At 39.1% G+C, this 19075-nt stretch overlaps 1 protein-coding gene across 6 annotated transcripts in view; it reads left to right on the top strand.

Annotated features, from left to right (window-relative positions):
• Positions 1–18498, top strand: part of KIF21A (kinesin family member 21A) — a 98486-nt gene extending 79988 nt beyond the window's left edge. For 2 of the 6 annotated variants that reach the window (XM_081957716.1, XM_081957717.1), the window contains 10 exons: positions 2044–2157; positions 2609–2737; positions 4081–4119; positions 7821–7954; positions 8840–9020; positions 10532–10696; positions 12447–12564; positions 13177–13347; positions 14625–14824; positions 17045–18498. In XM_081957716.1, the coding sequence (XP_081813842.1) occupies positions 2044–2157; positions 2609–2737; positions 4081–4119; positions 7821–7954; positions 8840–9020; positions 10532–10696; positions 12447–12564; positions 13177–13347; positions 14625–14824; positions 17045–17138 (1345 nt within the window). In that variant the 3' untranslated portion in view covers positions 17139–18498. The remainder of the gene's footprint in view (positions 1–2043; positions 2158–2608; positions 2738–4080; positions 4120–7820; positions 7955–8839; positions 9021–10531; positions 10697–12446; positions 12565–13176; positions 13348–14624; positions 14825–17044) is intronic. The other 4 variants (XM_081957718.1, XM_081957719.1, XM_081957720.1 and 1 more) reach the window with 3 other exon arrangements.
• The last annotated feature ends 577 nt before the right edge of the window (positions 18499–19075 follow it).

Genomic DNA, 19075 nt, shown 5'->3' with positions numbered 1-19075 from the left:
TGGCAAAAAAGGTTGTAAAAAAACCAAACAGCTGCAGTGGTTCACTTAACAAATGTCTCATTTAGCAACATAAAGTTTGGGCTCAATTGTGTCGTAGGTTGAGGACTACCTATCCTGCTTCCCCCAAAATACAACCTACCCTGAAAGTAAGTCCTAGCTTGATGTTTACATGTGCACCCAATATAAGCCCTAGACCCCAAAATAAGTCCTAATTAAGATCCAGGGTGCTTGGGTAAAAATTAAGATAGGATGGGGATGGGAGGGGGGGAATGGAGCTGCCCTACTAATTACCTTTGGACAGTTGCAGCCAGGCTTCTCACACCCCAACACTTGCCTTCCTGGCCCATTTCTTCTGCACCTGGCAAGGCTTTCCTGAAGGCCACTGTAGCAGATAATAAAACTCCGGATCGATCCAGAGCTCTGTGATCGGCTGCAGAGGCCTTCAGGAAAGCCTTGCCAGCTGCAGAAGAAGAAATCCCTGAAGGTCTCTGACAATGAAAAGGAGGCTGTGGGTGATGCGCGCAAGTGAGGTTAGTCACTGGATGATATTCTCCAAAAATAAGACCTGGTGCCTTTTTGGTGGCAAAGATAAATAAGTCAGGGTCTTATTTTTGGGGAAACACAGTATATAAAGTTCAGCGATGGTTAACAATATTGGTAAAGGATACCTGGGTTTTTTTGTTTTTTTTTTTGCATAGAGAGAATCCTCTCTATAAAAGGGTTCCTCTCGAAATTTCTTTGAAGGAGCTACTCTTCACTTGCAGCCCTGATTAATATATTGGAACTACAACTCCTATAAGTCACAGCCAGTGTAGTAACGGCCCATGTTGATTAAGAAATCCAAATCCATCTCCAGCACGGGTCCCTAAACCTTTTTGCTATCTTACCTCTTCTCTCGAGCGTAATCGTAATTTTCACACCTCTCCTAAAAAATCCAAATGCCAAAATGAACACAAGTGAACAATGAAAGCAACACAATGAAACTTGGGGAAAGTCGGATTTATTATAGCAACGTACAACTAAAAGGCTCTTCGTACCTGCCCTTGGACTCTGTCTGTGCCTCTCCAAAGAAAGTACATCTCACCGTTTTGGAAATCCTGATCCAAAAATCCTTGGTACACGGGTGAATTGGGCCCGGTTCGGCCAAACCAGTAGGGACAATTGTCGTCGGTTCTGCGAACCAGTAGTAAAAAAAAAGCTTCCAACGATCGCGCGGCTAAGCTGGGAGCGCACAATCGTCGGAAGCTCTTTTCCGCTTTTTAAAGCATTTTTTCCTGCCTATTCGCCCAAACCAGCAGGAAAAAAATGCTTTAAAAAGTGAAAACAGTTGGCCACACCCACCCAGTCATATGACCACCACCACCAAGCCACGCCCACAAACCGGTGGCAAAAATAAATAAATTTACCCACTGCCTTGATATGATACCTTTAACAATAACCTAGATGTTTCCATTCAAGTACATTCACCCTTGGAAACTGTTTATACTTATCTACCTGCTTGAGTTATGCTGCCGATCCCATTCTGAGTGGCTTATAATACCGTGTTTCCCCAAAAATATAAGCCACCCCAAAAAGAAGCCGGAGCTCTGTTATCAACTGCAGTGGCTTTCTGGAAGGCCTCTGAAGGCAAAACGGAAGCATGCATCAATCCAGAGCCCATTTTTCAGCTGCAGAGGACTTTCTGGAAGGCTCTGACGGCAAAACAGGTTGGGGGTGGTGCGTGTGAGTGGCAAGCAAGTGGCCACAGAAGAAGTGGGCAGGGCTGTTGGTACCGCTGCCGTGAGGTGAGTCAGTAATTAGTCCCCCTCCCCCGAAAAGAAGCCCTAGCTATTTTTTGGGAGTCAAAAGAAAATAAGACTGGGTCTTCTTTTCAGGGAAATACGGTAGTATATTAAAAAAAATACGTATCTTGCAATTTCTGAAAATATTTTTTTTACAAATCCAGTGATGCTTTGTCAACTAACTTCAGCAAAACTCTTACTGATGATCGCAGCCACTGAATGATGATTGTCTACCCAAGTTTTCTTTTCCTTTTTATGACAGGTCCAAACAATTACCATCTCCAACGGATAAAAAAATACCAGAACCTTCACCTGGATCAAAGAGAAAAAGCTATGATAAATCTGCAGATAAGACAAAGTCAAAAGAACAAAAGCAGTAAGAAGCTTTACTTTGAAGGTTGATTTTACTGACTGTGTTGAGAAATTGAGAGTGATTTTGCTTTGTTGAAGAAAGCTGACTTGGTAACTACTTCTGCACCTCACTTAATGGCCCACCAAAAAGTGGTGTGTCAACTTCATTAATGTTGACTACTTCTTATTGAGGGTTTTCAATCTTGAACTGATGTTTTCCATTGTAGATCTCTCTTATTTACATTTTTTCCCTATGCATAGGCTTTGTTTTAAGTTGTTACACTGCCATCTTGTGGTGGTTTGTTTTATAATCTTTACGTTCTACCAGAGGAGCTTGCAGTAAACAGTACTAAATTAAAGGCATCAGTGACCTAGTCCCTAGCATACTTCCTTAATTTTAAGCTCTTTTATTTCATTTGCTTTTTTAAAAATTATTATTTACAATTGGTTTTTAATGTTTAATTTTTTTCTTATAGCTCAGATTCTGGAACTTCAGAGGCTAGTCTGTCACCACCTCCTTCCCCACCAAGCCGGCCCCGTAATGAATTGAATGTTTTTAACCGTCTTACTGTTTCTCAGGGAAGCCCATCAGTTCAGAAGGATAAGTAAGTCACAAAGACCCACCTCCCCCACAGCAGCGCTGGTACCCAAAGCGCACGTGAGCCTTCAACAGAGCTTCAGAATGCTTTGGCTATGGCCATCTCATGCTAAGAGCTTTTAAAAAAAAAAGCTCATTTGTTGCTTCCACACTCTTTAAAATATGACATTTCTAATTACATATACTTATGCCTGTGTAAAAATATTTTTTCTTGCGATCTCCGAACGGCCAGTTTTTCATTTAAATGTTTTTCAGGCATGGGAATACTCTGTGAGTTTCTGTGCTGTTGAATGACGCAATGGCCAACATTCATATAATTATTGCATTGCAATATAATGCAATCTGCACTCTCATTTGCCAGAAACCACACTTTGAGGGTAAAGGAAGAACTGGAAATATCAAACTAGAGGAAATTTCAGTACTTGCTTTGTGCAGTATTTTTTTCCCCAGTGGTAGTCGTTTGAATTCATCCAGATTCTTTATTGCAAGCGTGCTGCACTTTCGCAGCTAATATATAGTGTTTAACTTTTATGTTTTTGGCAGTAGTATTGAGGGCATTTTTTCCTTTATTTCTTGTCTGGTCTTTCTATACTTTATCTTTAATTAATGTCTCCCCCTCCCAAATCTGTGATTCGCTATACATGTTTCTAACAGTTGTTATAATCCACTGAGATCTTTTAGCCTATGCTTGGAACGATTTTATACTAGCAAAAAGAAATAGCAATTCTCTATATAGTGTTAATTATTGAAATTGGACAGAAGGGTATACAAGAACTATTGATCTGTTTTGAGCTTTCATAATTGTTACTCCGACATCAACTGATCGATTGGGTTGAAGAATGCAGTATCTTCAACTGTTAAAAATACATTGATATATTCTTTAACATCGGGCTATTTTTAAAGGATTACATATGACTGCCTCGATTCAAAAGAAGAAAACACAAAGGGTTAATTTCTTAACAGCAATTACGATTTTGACTGCAATTGCAAAACTGATCCCTGTCAATCCCCGCCCGATGCATGTATAAATGAACAAAAAGGCAGAAAGCTGCATGTTAAATTCAGTCATTTTATCAAAGTTCTGTCCCACAGCTTTTTAAAAGAATGAATAAAGGAAGCTGGAGATGGCTTGTAGAAAGTCTGTTTGATAGAAGCTCCATTTTCCCCGGTGAAAAAGAGTTTTCTGCATATTCTTCCATCGTTATCAAGCCTGGTTAAGCCTGTTTAGGTGTTAGTTTACACATTGTTTTTTCTACCTTTTCGTAACAATGCTGTTTCCCCCAACCTCCTTTTCTTTATTCTGATGATTTCTATAATCTTTCTTCATAATCTTACTACTATTTATTGTAGGTCTGATGAAAGTGATTCTTCTCTGTCGGAGGTACACAGGTACTTTGTATTCCTCCTTTCCATCTTCTGGACTCTTAGTGTTACGCTTAATATTTTTTACTTGCAGTTCCTAAATTAACTAACTTAAACATTTTTGCATGATTTAAAAAAAAAAATCCCATGCTCCTCAAAACGTTCATATGTCTCTTGGATCATTTTTTTTTCCTGAAGCATTCTTACTCTGTTTGATTTTAAAAAACATATCTCTAGCATGTGCACTAATTTCTCTTTGGAAATCGTGTCCGGGTGGTGTGCCTGTTTTTCCTTATGTCTTTCTCTCTCTTAATCTTTTAATAAACTCATGGCAAACACTCTCAATTTGCTTTGTTGAAAGTGACAGGCTGCAGTGAACTAGGTAGGAAAGACACATTTTCATTTTACATTCACATACATTCACAACAGTTCTTAAATCTTAAAGGTGCTATAAAAGCAGTCCATCTGTAAGGGAAATCTGTGCCCATCGGAGTAAAGGGAAATAGAAATTATCAATAATCACATGAGCATTTGTCAATCTTAAACCTTAAGCTTAGGACAAAAATAACCCCTGCAACCAATTCTCAATACAGGAGACTAGGATATAACTAAAAGTCGAGGAATTTCTGAATCAACATGTTACAAATTAGAAATTATGTATAAGGATTTTCTTTTAGTGCACAGTATTTAAATTGTGCTTTCATTTATAGAATGAAGTAACAAGTAATATTTTTCAGGTAATAGAACGCTGTTGAGTACTTAGAACTTATTCTAATTGTTTCTTCCTTCATTGTTACTGTGTGTCTGCATCTCTTGGCACATAGACCTCTATTTCTATATCTCTATAGCCCATTTGGACAAATTGCTGGCACATTTAATTTCTTTTTTAAAAAAATGGAATGAATATCAGTGAAGCTTGTTTTTATTTTATTGGAAATTTCTGATACAACATACACGTTTTTTTCTTAAATAGTTTCTATCTTCCTTGCTTGCAATCCAACTTTTACCGACTGACTTCATTCTGCCTTTATTGCCTATTTTCACTCTTCACTTTCTAGTTATCATTCATATATATATATGTATGTATGTATGTATGTATGTATGTATGTGTATATATATATATATATACACACACACACACACACACACATACATACACAAAAACACACACACACACACACACACACACACACACACATACGAGCCGAAGGACAGAAAGGGGGAGTAGTGAGCTCCCTCCCATATTTGGGCATACCAGGGGTTGTAACACAAATACATACCTATTTCCCTGGCTCAGCTGATAAGGAGGAGAGCCTGTGGCTTAGTGGTGAACACTTCTGCCTAATATGTAATACAGCCCAGGTTCAAATCCCAGTAAGGGTATGGCTAGCTGATGAGAGCTAAATAGCTTGAAATAGATCTATACTAGTCTCCCTGTATTTATTTATCAGCACAAATACAACACAAACATAGCAAAGGCAACATTAAAAAAAAAAATATGGTTTTCTGCCTGGATGGTTTTCTGTAGCCGAAGGACAGAAAGAGGGAGTAGTGAGCTTCCTCCCATATTTGGGCATACCAGGGGTTGTAACACAAATACATGTGTGTGTGTGTGTGTGTGTGTGTGTGTGTGTGTGTTGTATTTGTGCTGATAAATTTGGGCATACCAGGGGTTGTAACACAAATACACACACACACACACACACACACACACACATCATATATATATATAATGTGCCTGAAAAATTTTATTTACACTTAAAAGGCCTATATTTGAAAGATACAAAAAGTCTAAACCATTTACTATTTAAACATCCTTTTTTTTTTAGAAATAGAATAGCTTGAATGCTTTTCCTATGGCCTTTATTGCTTTTTTCTTGGTACAACAATTATAGTTACATTCCTTAAGCAGGTATAAAACTATACATGCTTCAATTATATTCCAGTCTTCTAATCTATAACTTATACAGTAGAAAGATTTTTCGTATTTCCTAAGACTTAATTTAATCTACATAACTCTTTTCTTTTATTATATATACATATATTATACATTAGCATCTTAATATATACGTTCTTTCAGATCTCCTATAGATATATTCAAAGCAAGTCTACAGAGTGTAGGAACATTGACTTCTGCACTTCTTCACTTTATAATTTAGATTTCAGGTTTCACATCTTGAAAATCTACTATTGGCTCTGCTTTAATATAATCTCAGGGATAGTGATTTGCTGATCGATATGAGATTAGAAGTATGTATCTGATACGTCATTGAACTTACTCATTTTCCCTGAATCCAACCTTTAAATGTTATCTCCTTGTTTACAGAGGTTTATAAACCTCTGATCTCCTTGAGCCAAATTTGACATGGAAAAAGTTCATTAAATTTCCTTCGTGTCAGTGGAGAAGTGGTTTGCCATTGCCTTCAGCTTTCTACACTAAACTAGAGCCCTGGGATTTCTTCACACTCTTTAATCCAAGTACTAACCGAACCTAATGCTGCTTCATTTGTTATGAGGTTCATGCAAGTGTAGATGTGGTGTCCGCTCTGCTAAAAAAGCTTCTTTGATCCAGGAGCTCATAGAGTAATTTTCTTCAAAACTCCCCTGCTGCGCTTCCACTGCCGTTTTCTGGATTTCTGGATCAGAGCTGAGTGTTTGTAAGGCTATAGGAAGTTGAAGAATCTTTTAAATCATGCCTCTTTCCGAGAAAGTTTTGTTCCAAGAACCTTCTGCCTGTAGGCTCAATGGGGGAAATTAAAATCTTTCATCAATTGTTTGGGAAATCATCCAAAGATCATTCAGGGACTTTGCAGATTATTTTGTTAGCATCATTACCAAATATGTGTGTACAATCATGAATGAAACTGGCAAAGTATGTGTAAATGTATGTATGACCATATGTGTACTCACACATAATAAAAGCTATGATTAGATAAAGGGCACCATGAGGAAATAATGTATTTGCCCTCTCCTCTTCATTATTTTAAATAATTAAAAATGCTAGTAAATATTTTTTTGAGAATAATTTAAATTTCCTTAGCGTAGAATATGGATTTGGATAAGTAAATAGACTGGATATAGGAAACTGCCCTGTTTGGTGCAATTCAAACTCTGATTTGACAGATTTTAATCTGTCTCTTTAATGAAGCAACAGCAATTAACTAAGGACAGTAATTGGACCTGTCCATGGTGCTGGAAGACAGTATCTGTAAATATGTGTGCTGCTCAGAACTCTTTGGTCCATGATCAAGCTAATCTTTTCCATTGCTGTTCTCTTGGCGAAGAAGCACGGGCTGGGAAAAATTCACTTGATCAAAGAGCATGACCTGTTACATAGCCACAGCGGAGTATAAATTCATAGATAGCAATAGCACTTAGACTTATATACGGCTTCCCAGTGCTTTACAGCCCTCTTTAAGCGGTTTACAGAGTCAGCCTATTGCCCCTAACAATCTGGGTCCTCATTTTACCAACATCAGAAGGATGGAAGGCTGAGTCAACCTTGAGCCTGGTGGTGCGATTCGAACTGCCAAATTGCCGGCAGCCAGCAGTCAGCAGAAATAGCCTGCAGTACTGCATTCTAACCACTGCACCACCATGGCTCGTATTCTTAATCTAAATCTTCCTGAAAGATTTCCACTAATGCAGGGCTAGGTGGCTGGAATAGTAAAATCAGATTAAAAATTACTTGACACCATGACTAATATATGCTTCTTTTTACCATTTAGAGGCATAATCAACCCAGTTTCTTCAAAATGTGTCCGACCCTCCCCAGTTCAATGTATCTATATTGCTGAAGGTCATATGAAGGCTGTGCTTTGTGTTGATTCTACCGATGATCTTCTCTTCACTGGATCAAAAGGTTTGCTGGCTTTCCATGGGTCTTATGTAGCTTTCTGAAGTTTGCTTTCAATATTGGAGGGATTACCAATGGATCATGAAATGTTCTAAGAATAACAGGTTACATTTTAAGCCTGTGTGAATCCATTTATTACATTTTAATGGAAGATTTGAAAGTCAAATCAAGGAGGCACGTAGGTTGGCAATTCAAGATTCAAGGGCAAAGTGATTCAACTTGGAGCAATGTGAAATTTGGCTGGGGAAAAAAATAGCTGCGAGGTATAATGGGGAAGCATCATCAAAATATCAGCCTAAGGTTTTGGCAGGACAAGATAACAATAGCGGGGATAATGAAACTTTTAGAGGACTCTATAAACTCTATACCCGTGATGGCGAACCTATGGCAAGCGTGCTCAAAGTGGCACGCCTAAAGCCATGTCAAAAGGATATTTTAATTGCAACATCCTATAATTATATTTTATAGCAACTGAAGTTTCACTTTATTTCAAAAGGAATTTCACGTGCACTACACTACAATAACCTAACAATAAGTTATAAGATATGGAATACAGATTTGCTTTCTAAGAATATCACTACATCACTACTGTAGCCAAAGAAAGTATCCTGCTTTCTGTTTTTTTTAAATTGAAAATATTATTGCCTGCTCTCAATGTTTCTTTACATAGAATTTTTGCTGCCTATTTGTTCCTTTGCTAGTGTTAGTTGACTCTTGGAGCAACTTGTTAGTATAATAATTGTTAGACATTGATTTGCATCTTTTACTTATATTTACGTAATTTGTGAAACTAGCAATTCATTATGAAGCAACAAATAAACTGAAGGCCTGTATTGTGCAAAATAATCTAGCATGTTTTATTTGTTGTTGTTGTTGTTGTTTTCTTTTTAGATCGCACTTGTAAAGTATGGAATTTGGTTACCGGACAGGAAATCATGTCTCTGAGTGGTCATCCTAACAATGTTGTTTCTGTAAAATACTGTAATTATACTAGTTTGGTGTTCACAGTCTCAACATCTTATATTAAGGTGTGGGACATCCGCGATTCTGCTAAATGTATCCGAACACTAACGTAAGTTGAGACTCTAAATAGCAAAACCATAAACTTACTATCAACTTGCAATGCACTTCCATGCCTCTTATCGAGTTGCCATGGGCGGAAGGGGGGAGCAGATTCTGCACATACCTTTGGCCAGGGTTGGATCTCATAAGTTAATTAGGGCATTTTTCGGAAACCTGACACTTGCAACATTAATAGATTTTGCAGTAAGTGCCAAGACAATTATAATTATGCAGAATATACAGGCTCAAAAAGAACTATTTTGTTTTCTTTTAACTTTTGGGTAAATCTCTCTAAGCTGGCAAATTGAAAAATTACTTGTAAGGTATATGCAGTCTAAGGAAAACTAAAGCCTTGATGCAGTATGAGAAAAGAAAACCAAATTTTTGTTGGCAAGGAGCTCTAAATCAAACACTGTAAACAAAGGTGACAAATTGATTTAAGTTGTAAAAAGAGAAGCATGTAATTTTTCTTCCGATTTTCCTTATACTGCATCAGCCTCTGAATCCGAGTACATTTTGAAAGTCTTCTCAAAGCCAAGGGAGCTGGTCTTGATTCTGCCTGAAACATTGTTCGTCTTTTAAACTAGAGAGTTCAGGGCATCCCAGATCATGGAGGAAGCCACTAAATTAGTCCACTTCTATCTCAAAGGAATGCGGTGGCTCAGTGGCTAAGACACTGAGCTTATTGATCAGAAAGATTGGCAGTTCAACGGTTTGAATCCCTAGTGCTGCGTAATGGAGTGAGTTCCCATTACTTGTCCCAGCTTCTGCCAACCTAGCAGTTCGAAAGCATGTAAAAATGCAAGTAGAAAAACAGGAACCACCTTTGGTGGGAAGGTAACAGCGCTCCATGCGCCTTTGGCATTTAGTCATTCCGGCCACATGACCACGGGGATCTCTTTGGACAGCGCTGGCTCTTCGGCTTTGAAACGGAGATGAGCACCGCCCCCTAGAATCAGGAACAACTAGCACATATGTGCAAGGGGAACCTTTACCTTTACCTTATCTCAAAGGGAAAAGAGAATCAATTCACATTAAATTGGGCCTCAGTGCCTGCCTGATTAGAACACTCAACGTTAGCAAGATGTGTGATTAAATATATTTTATTTTTCATATTTTTTAATCAAATGTATATAGCTGCTCTCTCATTGGTGCACTAGGTGGCGTGCAATAAAACAAATCTTAAATAATCCTTAAAACAATATGAAATATAAAATAAGATCATAGGAGAATGCATCCAAATCTCACACAAGAACACTTCTGGGCTAGTTGTGATATTGCTTTCATTATTGCTTGTATACTTTCCAAAGTCACTTTTAGTGACATAGGCAGCTACATAAATGTGTTAATTAAATAAATAAATTGTAAGCTTTCCATTTTGAAACAATGTGGATCCACCCATCATCTTATTGTGTTCAGCAATGGACAGATAACATTAGAACACATTCTTTTCTTTTTTTTAAAAAAAAAAAATCTAATCTAATCTTGTCTTGTTTTGTTCTTTTCCCTTCTAAAATGAAGATCTTCAGGCCAGACAATGCCAGGGGATGCTTGCGCTGGAAACACCAATAGAACTGTTACGATTCCAGCTGGTGAGAACCAGATCAATCAGATTGCCTTAAATCCAACAGGCACTTTTCTATATGCAGCTGCAGGAAACGTGGTCAGAATGTGGGACCTGAAGAGGTAATGTTTCCAAATTATTTACTGACCATGCTTGAGCATAGCAGTTCTTGGTGCCCAAATGAATTGGCGTAATCTGCACTCAATTTTTTTCAGTTTGGAAGCCAGTGTTCTGACCCAGGTTTCCTTAGAAAGCAAGAAGCAAAGTCTCAGTCCCGACAAAACTCTTTTATTTACATGGCTGTGAATTTCTTTCATTCACAGTCAGCAAGGCTTTAGCAAGCAGTCTTTCAGAGGAATGTTTATCAACACGAACCTTATCTCATTTAGAGCGCTGCCAGATAACTAGTTTCCAAACACAGGGCAAAGCAAAACTTTTGCTCTCTTATAATCCCAAAGAGAACTTTCCAGACCGACTGAATGAATTGTTTCCTGCAAAATCCCACTCCCCATTCGTTCCTCTTTTGTTTCCTCTGAGGAGGGGCCAATCACCTCCCAAGTTGTGGCTCTACTCTTAAGGCGACCCTGCCTTCTTAGTAGTTCTTGTCTTCTGGCAACTCTGCGCATGCACACACTGGGAACAGGCTCCAGCTGTTCTTCTGCCTCACTTCTGATGCAGAGCCCTCATTTGAGCTTTCCTCAGCCCCCAGGACTGGCCTATGTTCCTCCCCAACCTCCACACTGTCCAACTCCTCTGCTAACTTCGCTGGCCACGGGCGGGCCAAAAAAACTAGGACTAGTCACTATCAGGGTTCATTAAATATTTGTAGTGGGTACCCTGATATATCATCATTTCTTCTCACAGCACAAGCCTTGAATTGCAAATGCAATTGCAATGTATGACTTTAGTGACTATAGTGACAATATACGAGTATGGTGACTATATGTAAGGGTATGGTTTGTCCTTTATTTTTCTTTACAAAGAGAAAAGTGTGTCCTTTTACAAAGGGGAAAATTCAAAGCCAAGAAAGATGCATAGTCTGATAAAATTATGTAAAAAACAGAATATTTAAATTTATTTTAGAAAGACAAATTCCTTTTCCATTTTTTTCACATGAATAAGGTACAGAAGTGAATAAAGTGAATTTTTGAAAAATAAATCTAAGGGAATTTATTTTAGAAATACAATTCTGTTTTCATATTTTTCACATGAATATCGGACAGAAGTGAGTTTTCGAAAAATAAATCTAGGAATTTATTTTAGAAAGACAATTCTGTTTCCATATTTTTCATATGAATAAAGTACAGAAGTGAGTTTTCGAAAAATAAATCTAAGGGAATTTATTTTAGAAAGATAAATTCTGTTTCCATTTTTTCCACACGAATAAAGTACAGAAGTGAATTTTCAAAAAATAAATCTAAGGGACAATTTTCTGAAGTAAAAGACAATCCTTTAAAATAGAGTTTGTGTAGTCACTATATATATGAGTTAAAATGCTTGATTTTTCTCTTAAAAGCACCATTCCTTCATATACCCAAAAAGTATCTGCTGAGGTGCAGGCCAAGTTTACCAACTGTACCTTTACCTCCAAGTAAACATATTAAATGATTTAGCAGCTATTCTTGTGGAAATATATTTGGTGCCTGCAGATACTCAGGGGAAGGCCAAGAATTTCTCAAAGCAGGTTGTGAGAAGTGTACTCATCTTCAACAAATACTTTCGATCCAGACGGATGTTACCCTTGTTCGATGATTTACACCGGCCTAATATTAGTATAGTTTTGAAAAAGGATTAGTTCAGGTAATTTGTTTGATTTTGAAATAATTAAGCTATTTTACGTCTCTGAAGTATTATCTTTTGCTATTCTTCTAGATTTCAGTCTACAGGAAAACTAACTGGTCACTTGGGCCCAGTTATGTGTCTCACAGTAGATCGCATTTCTAATGGACAAGACCTCATCATTACTGGCTCCAAGGACCATTATATAAAGGTAATCTCTCATGCATTTTTAAAAAACAATCATAATATGAAAGTAAACTTCAGGAATGAACTTCCTCTGTTTCTCTCCTTATGAGTTTTGGAGAGACACTTCAGTCCCGTATGAAACTATTTAAACATCAGTTTATGGAATTCAGTGGAGTGGAATGTATTATTAATCTGTCTTTTACAGTTGAAAGGCTGGTCAAACTGACATTTTCTGAGCACATTTATGAATGAAAAGTAGGAATTCCCTATTTGCATTGAAAAATCTTCAGATAGATTCTCTCATGCATTCATTCTTCAAATTTATATAGCAACCCATTTCATGTGTGTGTCTGTGTCCACCCATCCATCTATCCACACACACACCATATTTTTCGGACTGTAAGATGCACCTAAATTTACAGGAGGAAAACAAGAACAAAAATAGATTTTGGCCTCCGTGTGTCACCGCATGTCACGTTTTTGCCAAAAATGTGCCCGTTTTTGTCCTGCAGAGTGTTTTGGGGGGGCGGGGAGGGCGAAAACGCAATGCGTGGCAGGATGCATTTCCTCATACATGTTTGCTTAATTGCTAGCCAAAATAATTCTGCAGATATAAAAGTGTATTCTTCTATTCCAGATGTTCGATATAACTGAAGGAGCTCTTGGAACTGTAAGCCCTACACACAACTTTGAACCTCCTCATTATGATGGCATTGAAGCCCTGACTATTATGGGTGACAACCTTTTTAGTGGATCCAGAGACAATGGAATTAAAAAATGGGACTTGGCTCAAAAAGATCTAATTCAGGTAATATTAAAACACAGAAGGCATTATGATATAAGAACTATTGCCACAATTGTTATTAGAAAAATTATAACTAAAAGCCAACATGGGTTTGTCAAAAAAAGATCATGCCAGACACACCTTATTGCATTCTTTGACAAAGTAACCTCATTAGTAGTTTAGGTATGAGTATGGTTTATGCATGCTTTAGTAAGGCATTTGACAAAGTAGACCACAACCTATTTCTTGGTAAGATAAAACAATGTGGGATAGACAGTACTATCCACCAGACAGCGGTAGTACGGGTGTACTGGTGTCTGCTGGGAGCACCAGGTACAGTTCCAGTACCGTGCTCCGGAGGGCCCACCCGCCCTCCTTACTTGTATTTGAGCCGATCGGGGCTTCCGCGCATGGAGCATACAGTGCCTGTGCAACGCTCTGCCGAGCAGCTGGAGCGTCATGGGTGGTAAGCACGCATGCACGTGTTGCAGGCGTGCATGTGATGGATGCCCGGCCCCGTTGCACCGTACCGGTTGCAATGGGATCCGGAAGCCATCACTGCCACCAGACCATTATTGGCTGACCAGCTACATTCAACATGTAGCCCTCAATGGAACCACCTCTGCATGGAGGAAGCATGCATGCAGTTGGGTAACCCAAGGTTCATAAATGATGTAGATCAGTGGTTCTCAACCTGTGGGTCAGGACCCCTTTGGGGGTCGAGCGACCCTTTCACGGGTCGCCTAAGACCATCAGAAAACACATATTTTCAAAAAAATACGGAAAACATAAAATAATTTTATGGTTGGGGGTCACCACATCATGAGGAACTGTATTAAAGGGTTGCGGCATTAGGAAGGTTGAGACCCACTGATAAGATAAAGGGATAGAAGAGAAATTCATCAAATTTGCAGACAACACCAACTTGGGGGGAATAGTCAACAGTTTAAAAGATAGGCTCAAGATTCAGAAGGATCTTGATAGACTTGAACACTGGGGAAGTCAATGGGGGAAACCAGGTTCACTCAATGACCACATGATTCAATTGACTGCGGCGATTAGCATAACAACCATGGCAAAAAGGGTCATAAAATTGTGCACAACTTACTTAACAACTGCCTTGTTTAACAACAGATGTTCTGGTCTCAGTTGTGCTCATACATTGAGGAATATCTGTAATAGAACGCACATTATTTTGGTTTACACATCTTTTATTGTCCAGTTCATATTTTCTGGAACGGTTTTGTCCCTAGTTACAGGTATTGACGTTTTTCTGCCTCAACTTGTGGTTTTCTTTTCAGCAAGTTCCTAATGCTCATAAGGATTGGGTTTGCGCTCTTGGTGTCGTTCCTGATTCCTCCGTGCTATTGAGCGGCTGCCGAGGAGGCATTCTGAAGCTCTGGAATGGAGACACGTTCGCCCCAATCAGTGAACTAAAAGGACACGATAGTCCTATCAATGCCATCTGCTCCAACTCCAGCCAGATTTTTACTGCATCTGAGTGAGTTATTTGTTTTAATTTAATTTAATTTAATTTATTAAACTTCTAGACCGCCCCCTCTCCCCGAAGGGACTCGGGGCGGTGTACAGGTACAAATTTAAAAACCATACACTCGATAATATACATAACTAAAATTGAATTAAATATCCCCTGTACAAATTTATAAGAATTAAAAACTTAAACCTTAAAACCAAACCATAAAATTTAAAAATACAAACTGAGGAGGGAAAGCTGGAATTAGGCCAGGCCGGCTAGATGAAACAGGTGGGTTTTGAGTTTCCGGCGGAAGGAGCGGAGGTCCGTAGTCATTCTAATGTCAGGGGGAAGGTCATTCCAGAGGGTCGGGCCCATCACAGAGAAGGCCCTTCCCCTGGGCGTCGCCCACTGGCACAGCCTAGTGGACGGCACCCGGAGGAGTCCCTCTCTGTGTGAGCGAATCGGCCGAAGGGATGTATGTTTTATGTTCTGTAGTTATATGGGTAGACCTCAACTTATGGTCATTCATTCAGCAACTGTTTAAATTACGATGGCGTTGAATAAATGTGGTTACAACTAGTCCTTGGAGTTACAGCCATTCTAGCATCCCCATAGTTACAGGATTGTGATGTGGGCGCTTGGCAACCCATTTGCACCTAATGACTGGTTGCCAAGCACGCCAAATACCCACAATCGCCATTTGTAACCTTCCCTTTCGTCTTCCCCAGAAGGTCAGTGGGGAAGACAGCAGGGGAGGTTGCAAATTGCTGAGGTAAGTCTCCCGCATCTGTGCACTCTCCCCAGCTACTCCGTTTGCACCCTTTCCGATCCCTGCCTGTTGTGCACCTTTATACACCCTTCCACCTCCATGCACCCTCCTGATTCCCCTCACTTCCTTCATCACTCAGTAACAGTCTTTTACATACCTACTGGCCCTGGGACCTGCAACTTCCTGCCAGCTGACTTAGATTGTGGGAAGCTAGCAAGAGGTTTGCTTCACTAATGACCATGGGGTTCATTGATGGAAACTCAGACCAAAGGGATTGTGATGGCCTCGACAGTCACATCAATTAGCAGTGGAAATCGTAGTCCCAATTATAGTTGTAAGTTGAAGGCTACCTATGCTTTATTTCTGGAATTAATTCAAAGTATTATCATTCAGGTGAAACATGAGCCCTTTTTTTACAATACATTTTAACAAAGAAATAAAATAATGAGCATAATAAATTGCCTAGTATTCTGATTATATACACTCCTGTATGAAGTGACGATACAGATAATTATACAAAGTATAAACATACTCAGTATGGGTCTTACAGCTTTTTCAATAAATCCAAAATTTAGAAATTTGTCTGCATATTTGATGTTCCCCTAATTGTTCTGACCTTGGGTTCCCAAGAGCATGAAGCAAACTCCTTGTCCCAATAAAAAAACCCTTTTATTAATGTACTGTGAATCCTGCTCATTCACATCCAGCAAAGTCTTTCAAGGGAGGATTTACAGTCACAGACCTTATCTGGCTTGGAGAGCTGCCAGGCTGATATCTGGAAAACTTGGCAAGGAGTCTCAGAGAGTCATGAACCAATTAAGCAAACTAATTGTCTCCTGCAAACTCCGCTCCCCTTTTGCTCCTCTTTTATTTTATTTCCTCTGGGATTCATCGTCCACCTGTGGCCTTACTCCCAAGTCGACCCCTGTTCTTTAGCTGTTGCCTTCGTCTGGCAATTCTGTGCATGCGCACACTGGGAACAGGCTCCTGCTGTTCGTCTGCCTCACTGATGTCTGACTCTAAAGGCAGCTGGTAACTGGCATACGGCCCTGGCCCCCTCTCTGCCTCCGACACAGAGCCCTCATCAGAGCCTTCCCCAGACTCCAGGACTGGCCCATGTTCCTCCCCAACCTCCTCACTGTCTGAATCTGCTGCCAGCTCTGCTTGCGGGACACAACACTAATATGGCTTAATAATCCCCCACTTTTGGAAAACAAACCATGGAGGCCAAAACAGTATTAACTCCCATTTGTGCCCATTTATAAATTGGCACTTGTTGAGATGGTTCCTTTTCTATAAAAAATATCTCATTAAGGAAAAAGTTATTCCAGTGGAGAAGACTTGTTGCTGTACTGTATGAGTAATTACTTTATAAAGAACAATAATCTCTCCTAATCAGAGGTCAGCTTCATTTAATCGAACAGTTCATTAATGTTTCCTTTTCACCCCTTTTAAATGTTAATCATGTTTTACAGTGATCGAACAGTGAAAATCTGGAAAGTTCCCAGCAGTCTAGATGGGCAGCTCTCTGATCCAGGAGATACAAGTGAAGATATTGCCAGTAACTGAAGAAGAGTTGCATCACTAGAACATCTCAACGTCTGACGATAAGCTTTTGCCCTCACTGAAGTTGCTCTGCATTTATAGGCAAATGGTAGTACCTGAAAGAATTGTTAATTGTTCTACTCTTAGGCATTCGTATTCTGCTAGAAACTGCTGCCCTTAAGAGCTGCCTTATGTATACTGCGTTCCAAATGTTGGTTTTATATATCTTTGTCTGGGGTTGTGTGACTGCTTGTTCTAACCTATAATGGCTTAATGTGTGTCTGTATCAATGAGACTTGGCAAAATCAAACTGGATATCTGTGACCTCGAATGGTGGTCTGAAAAACTGTAACCTAGAATGTGAAGCTGTCCTACATTGTACCTCACATTGACCCTTCTGTGAAATGAAACTTCACAATTATCCAAAAATATACCGCTATATTTTATCTCATTTCCAAAGCCTTTAACAGAAGAGAATGGAGGGGGGGGGGGGTGTTTCCTAATACGTTTACTTGAATTTTGCTGCTGTATGAAATATTAAGACTGGAGTGTCAATAAACTGGAAGAGATTACTTGTTCTTGACGGTCACTGTTTCCAAACTGACATTATAAATCAAAAGAAATCGTGCAACTAATAAAACTTCCTTAACTTTATTTTCCATTCAAAGAAAAAGATGGCAGGTCACGGTGGGAAAATGTGGGATGACTGGAAATTCAAAATCTAGGAGTGTCTGGATTTCATCTTGGTAAATTGTTGAGGCAGGAGAAAGTTGCATAATAAAAACCTGGAAGCATCCTGTAATCTGCTAACAATGAATGTTACATAACCCTGTACTTTTATTGACCAAAGTAGCGCAGCTTATGTCTACTCCGTGCTCAGGACTAAAACCTAAAATGCTGTCGAATTAACATTTTATTAGGGCTTCGGCCTACCGCAGTATTCATAGAGAAAGACCTTGTTTTTGTTTTTTCCACATGGAGTGCTTTTAATCTCATGTTCTAAAGGTTTCCTTTCTTTTTAATCTAATTTGATAATGCTGCTAAATACATTTTAAATATGTCTGTGATCCTTGAAAGCTACGTAAGAGAATTGTAACAACGGTATCAAGAAAGACTGTAAATATGTGAGTTATAAAAAGAGACACTGGGTTCCTGAGTGAATTTTAAAAATGCTGTAGTGAGTGCAGATTGGAAGATATGTATAATTTATCCAAATGTTCGGGATTTAATTTGTAAATTCAGCTATTTTTAAAAGTTTAGAATAATTTTCAAGTAAAATGTTTTACTGTTTTATTGGGTATAATGATGGAGGAGATGAGCTTATAAATGTATAGCTTGAGGTAGTCCGTTGCTTAAATTAAAAAACACCACATAACGGAATGCACCCTATTTGTCATTGGTTTTTGTTTATTCTACTCCCCTCCTCCCAAAAGAGATACTTTTACATACAAATAGTCCTTGACTTACAAGAGATCATTTAGTGACCATTCAAAGTTATAATGGCACTGAAACAATGTGACTTATAACTGTTTTTCACACTTAACGACTGTTGCAGCATCCCCATGACCATGAGATCAAAATCCAGATGCTTGGCAACTGGTTCATATTTGTGACCTTTGCTGTGTCCCAGGGTCATGTGATCCTCTTTTGCGACCTTCTGACAAAAGAAAACAATGGGGAAGCCAGATTCACTTAACAACCAGTTAGCAACAGCACTTAGCACTGCTAATATTATTTCCCAGTGCTGTACAACCCTCTCTTAAGTGGTTTACAGAGTCAGCGTGTTGCCCCCCCCCCAACAATCTGGGTCCTCCTTTTACCCACCTGGGAAGGATGGAAGGCTGAGTCAACCTTGAGACTGGTGAGATACAATTTGCCAGATTGCAGTCAGCCAGCAGTCAGCAGAAGTAGCCTGCAGTACTGCACTCTAACCACTGTGCCACCGAGGCTTTAATTTATTA

The sequence above is a fragment of the Natrix helvetica genome, assembly GCF_964273705.1.
Source record: "Natrix helvetica genome assembly, chromosome: 6".
NCBI lineage: Eukaryota > Metazoa > Chordata > Lepidosauria > Squamata > Natricidae > Natrix > Natrix helvetica.
This window is presented reverse-complemented; position numbering and strand designations above follow the sequence as displayed.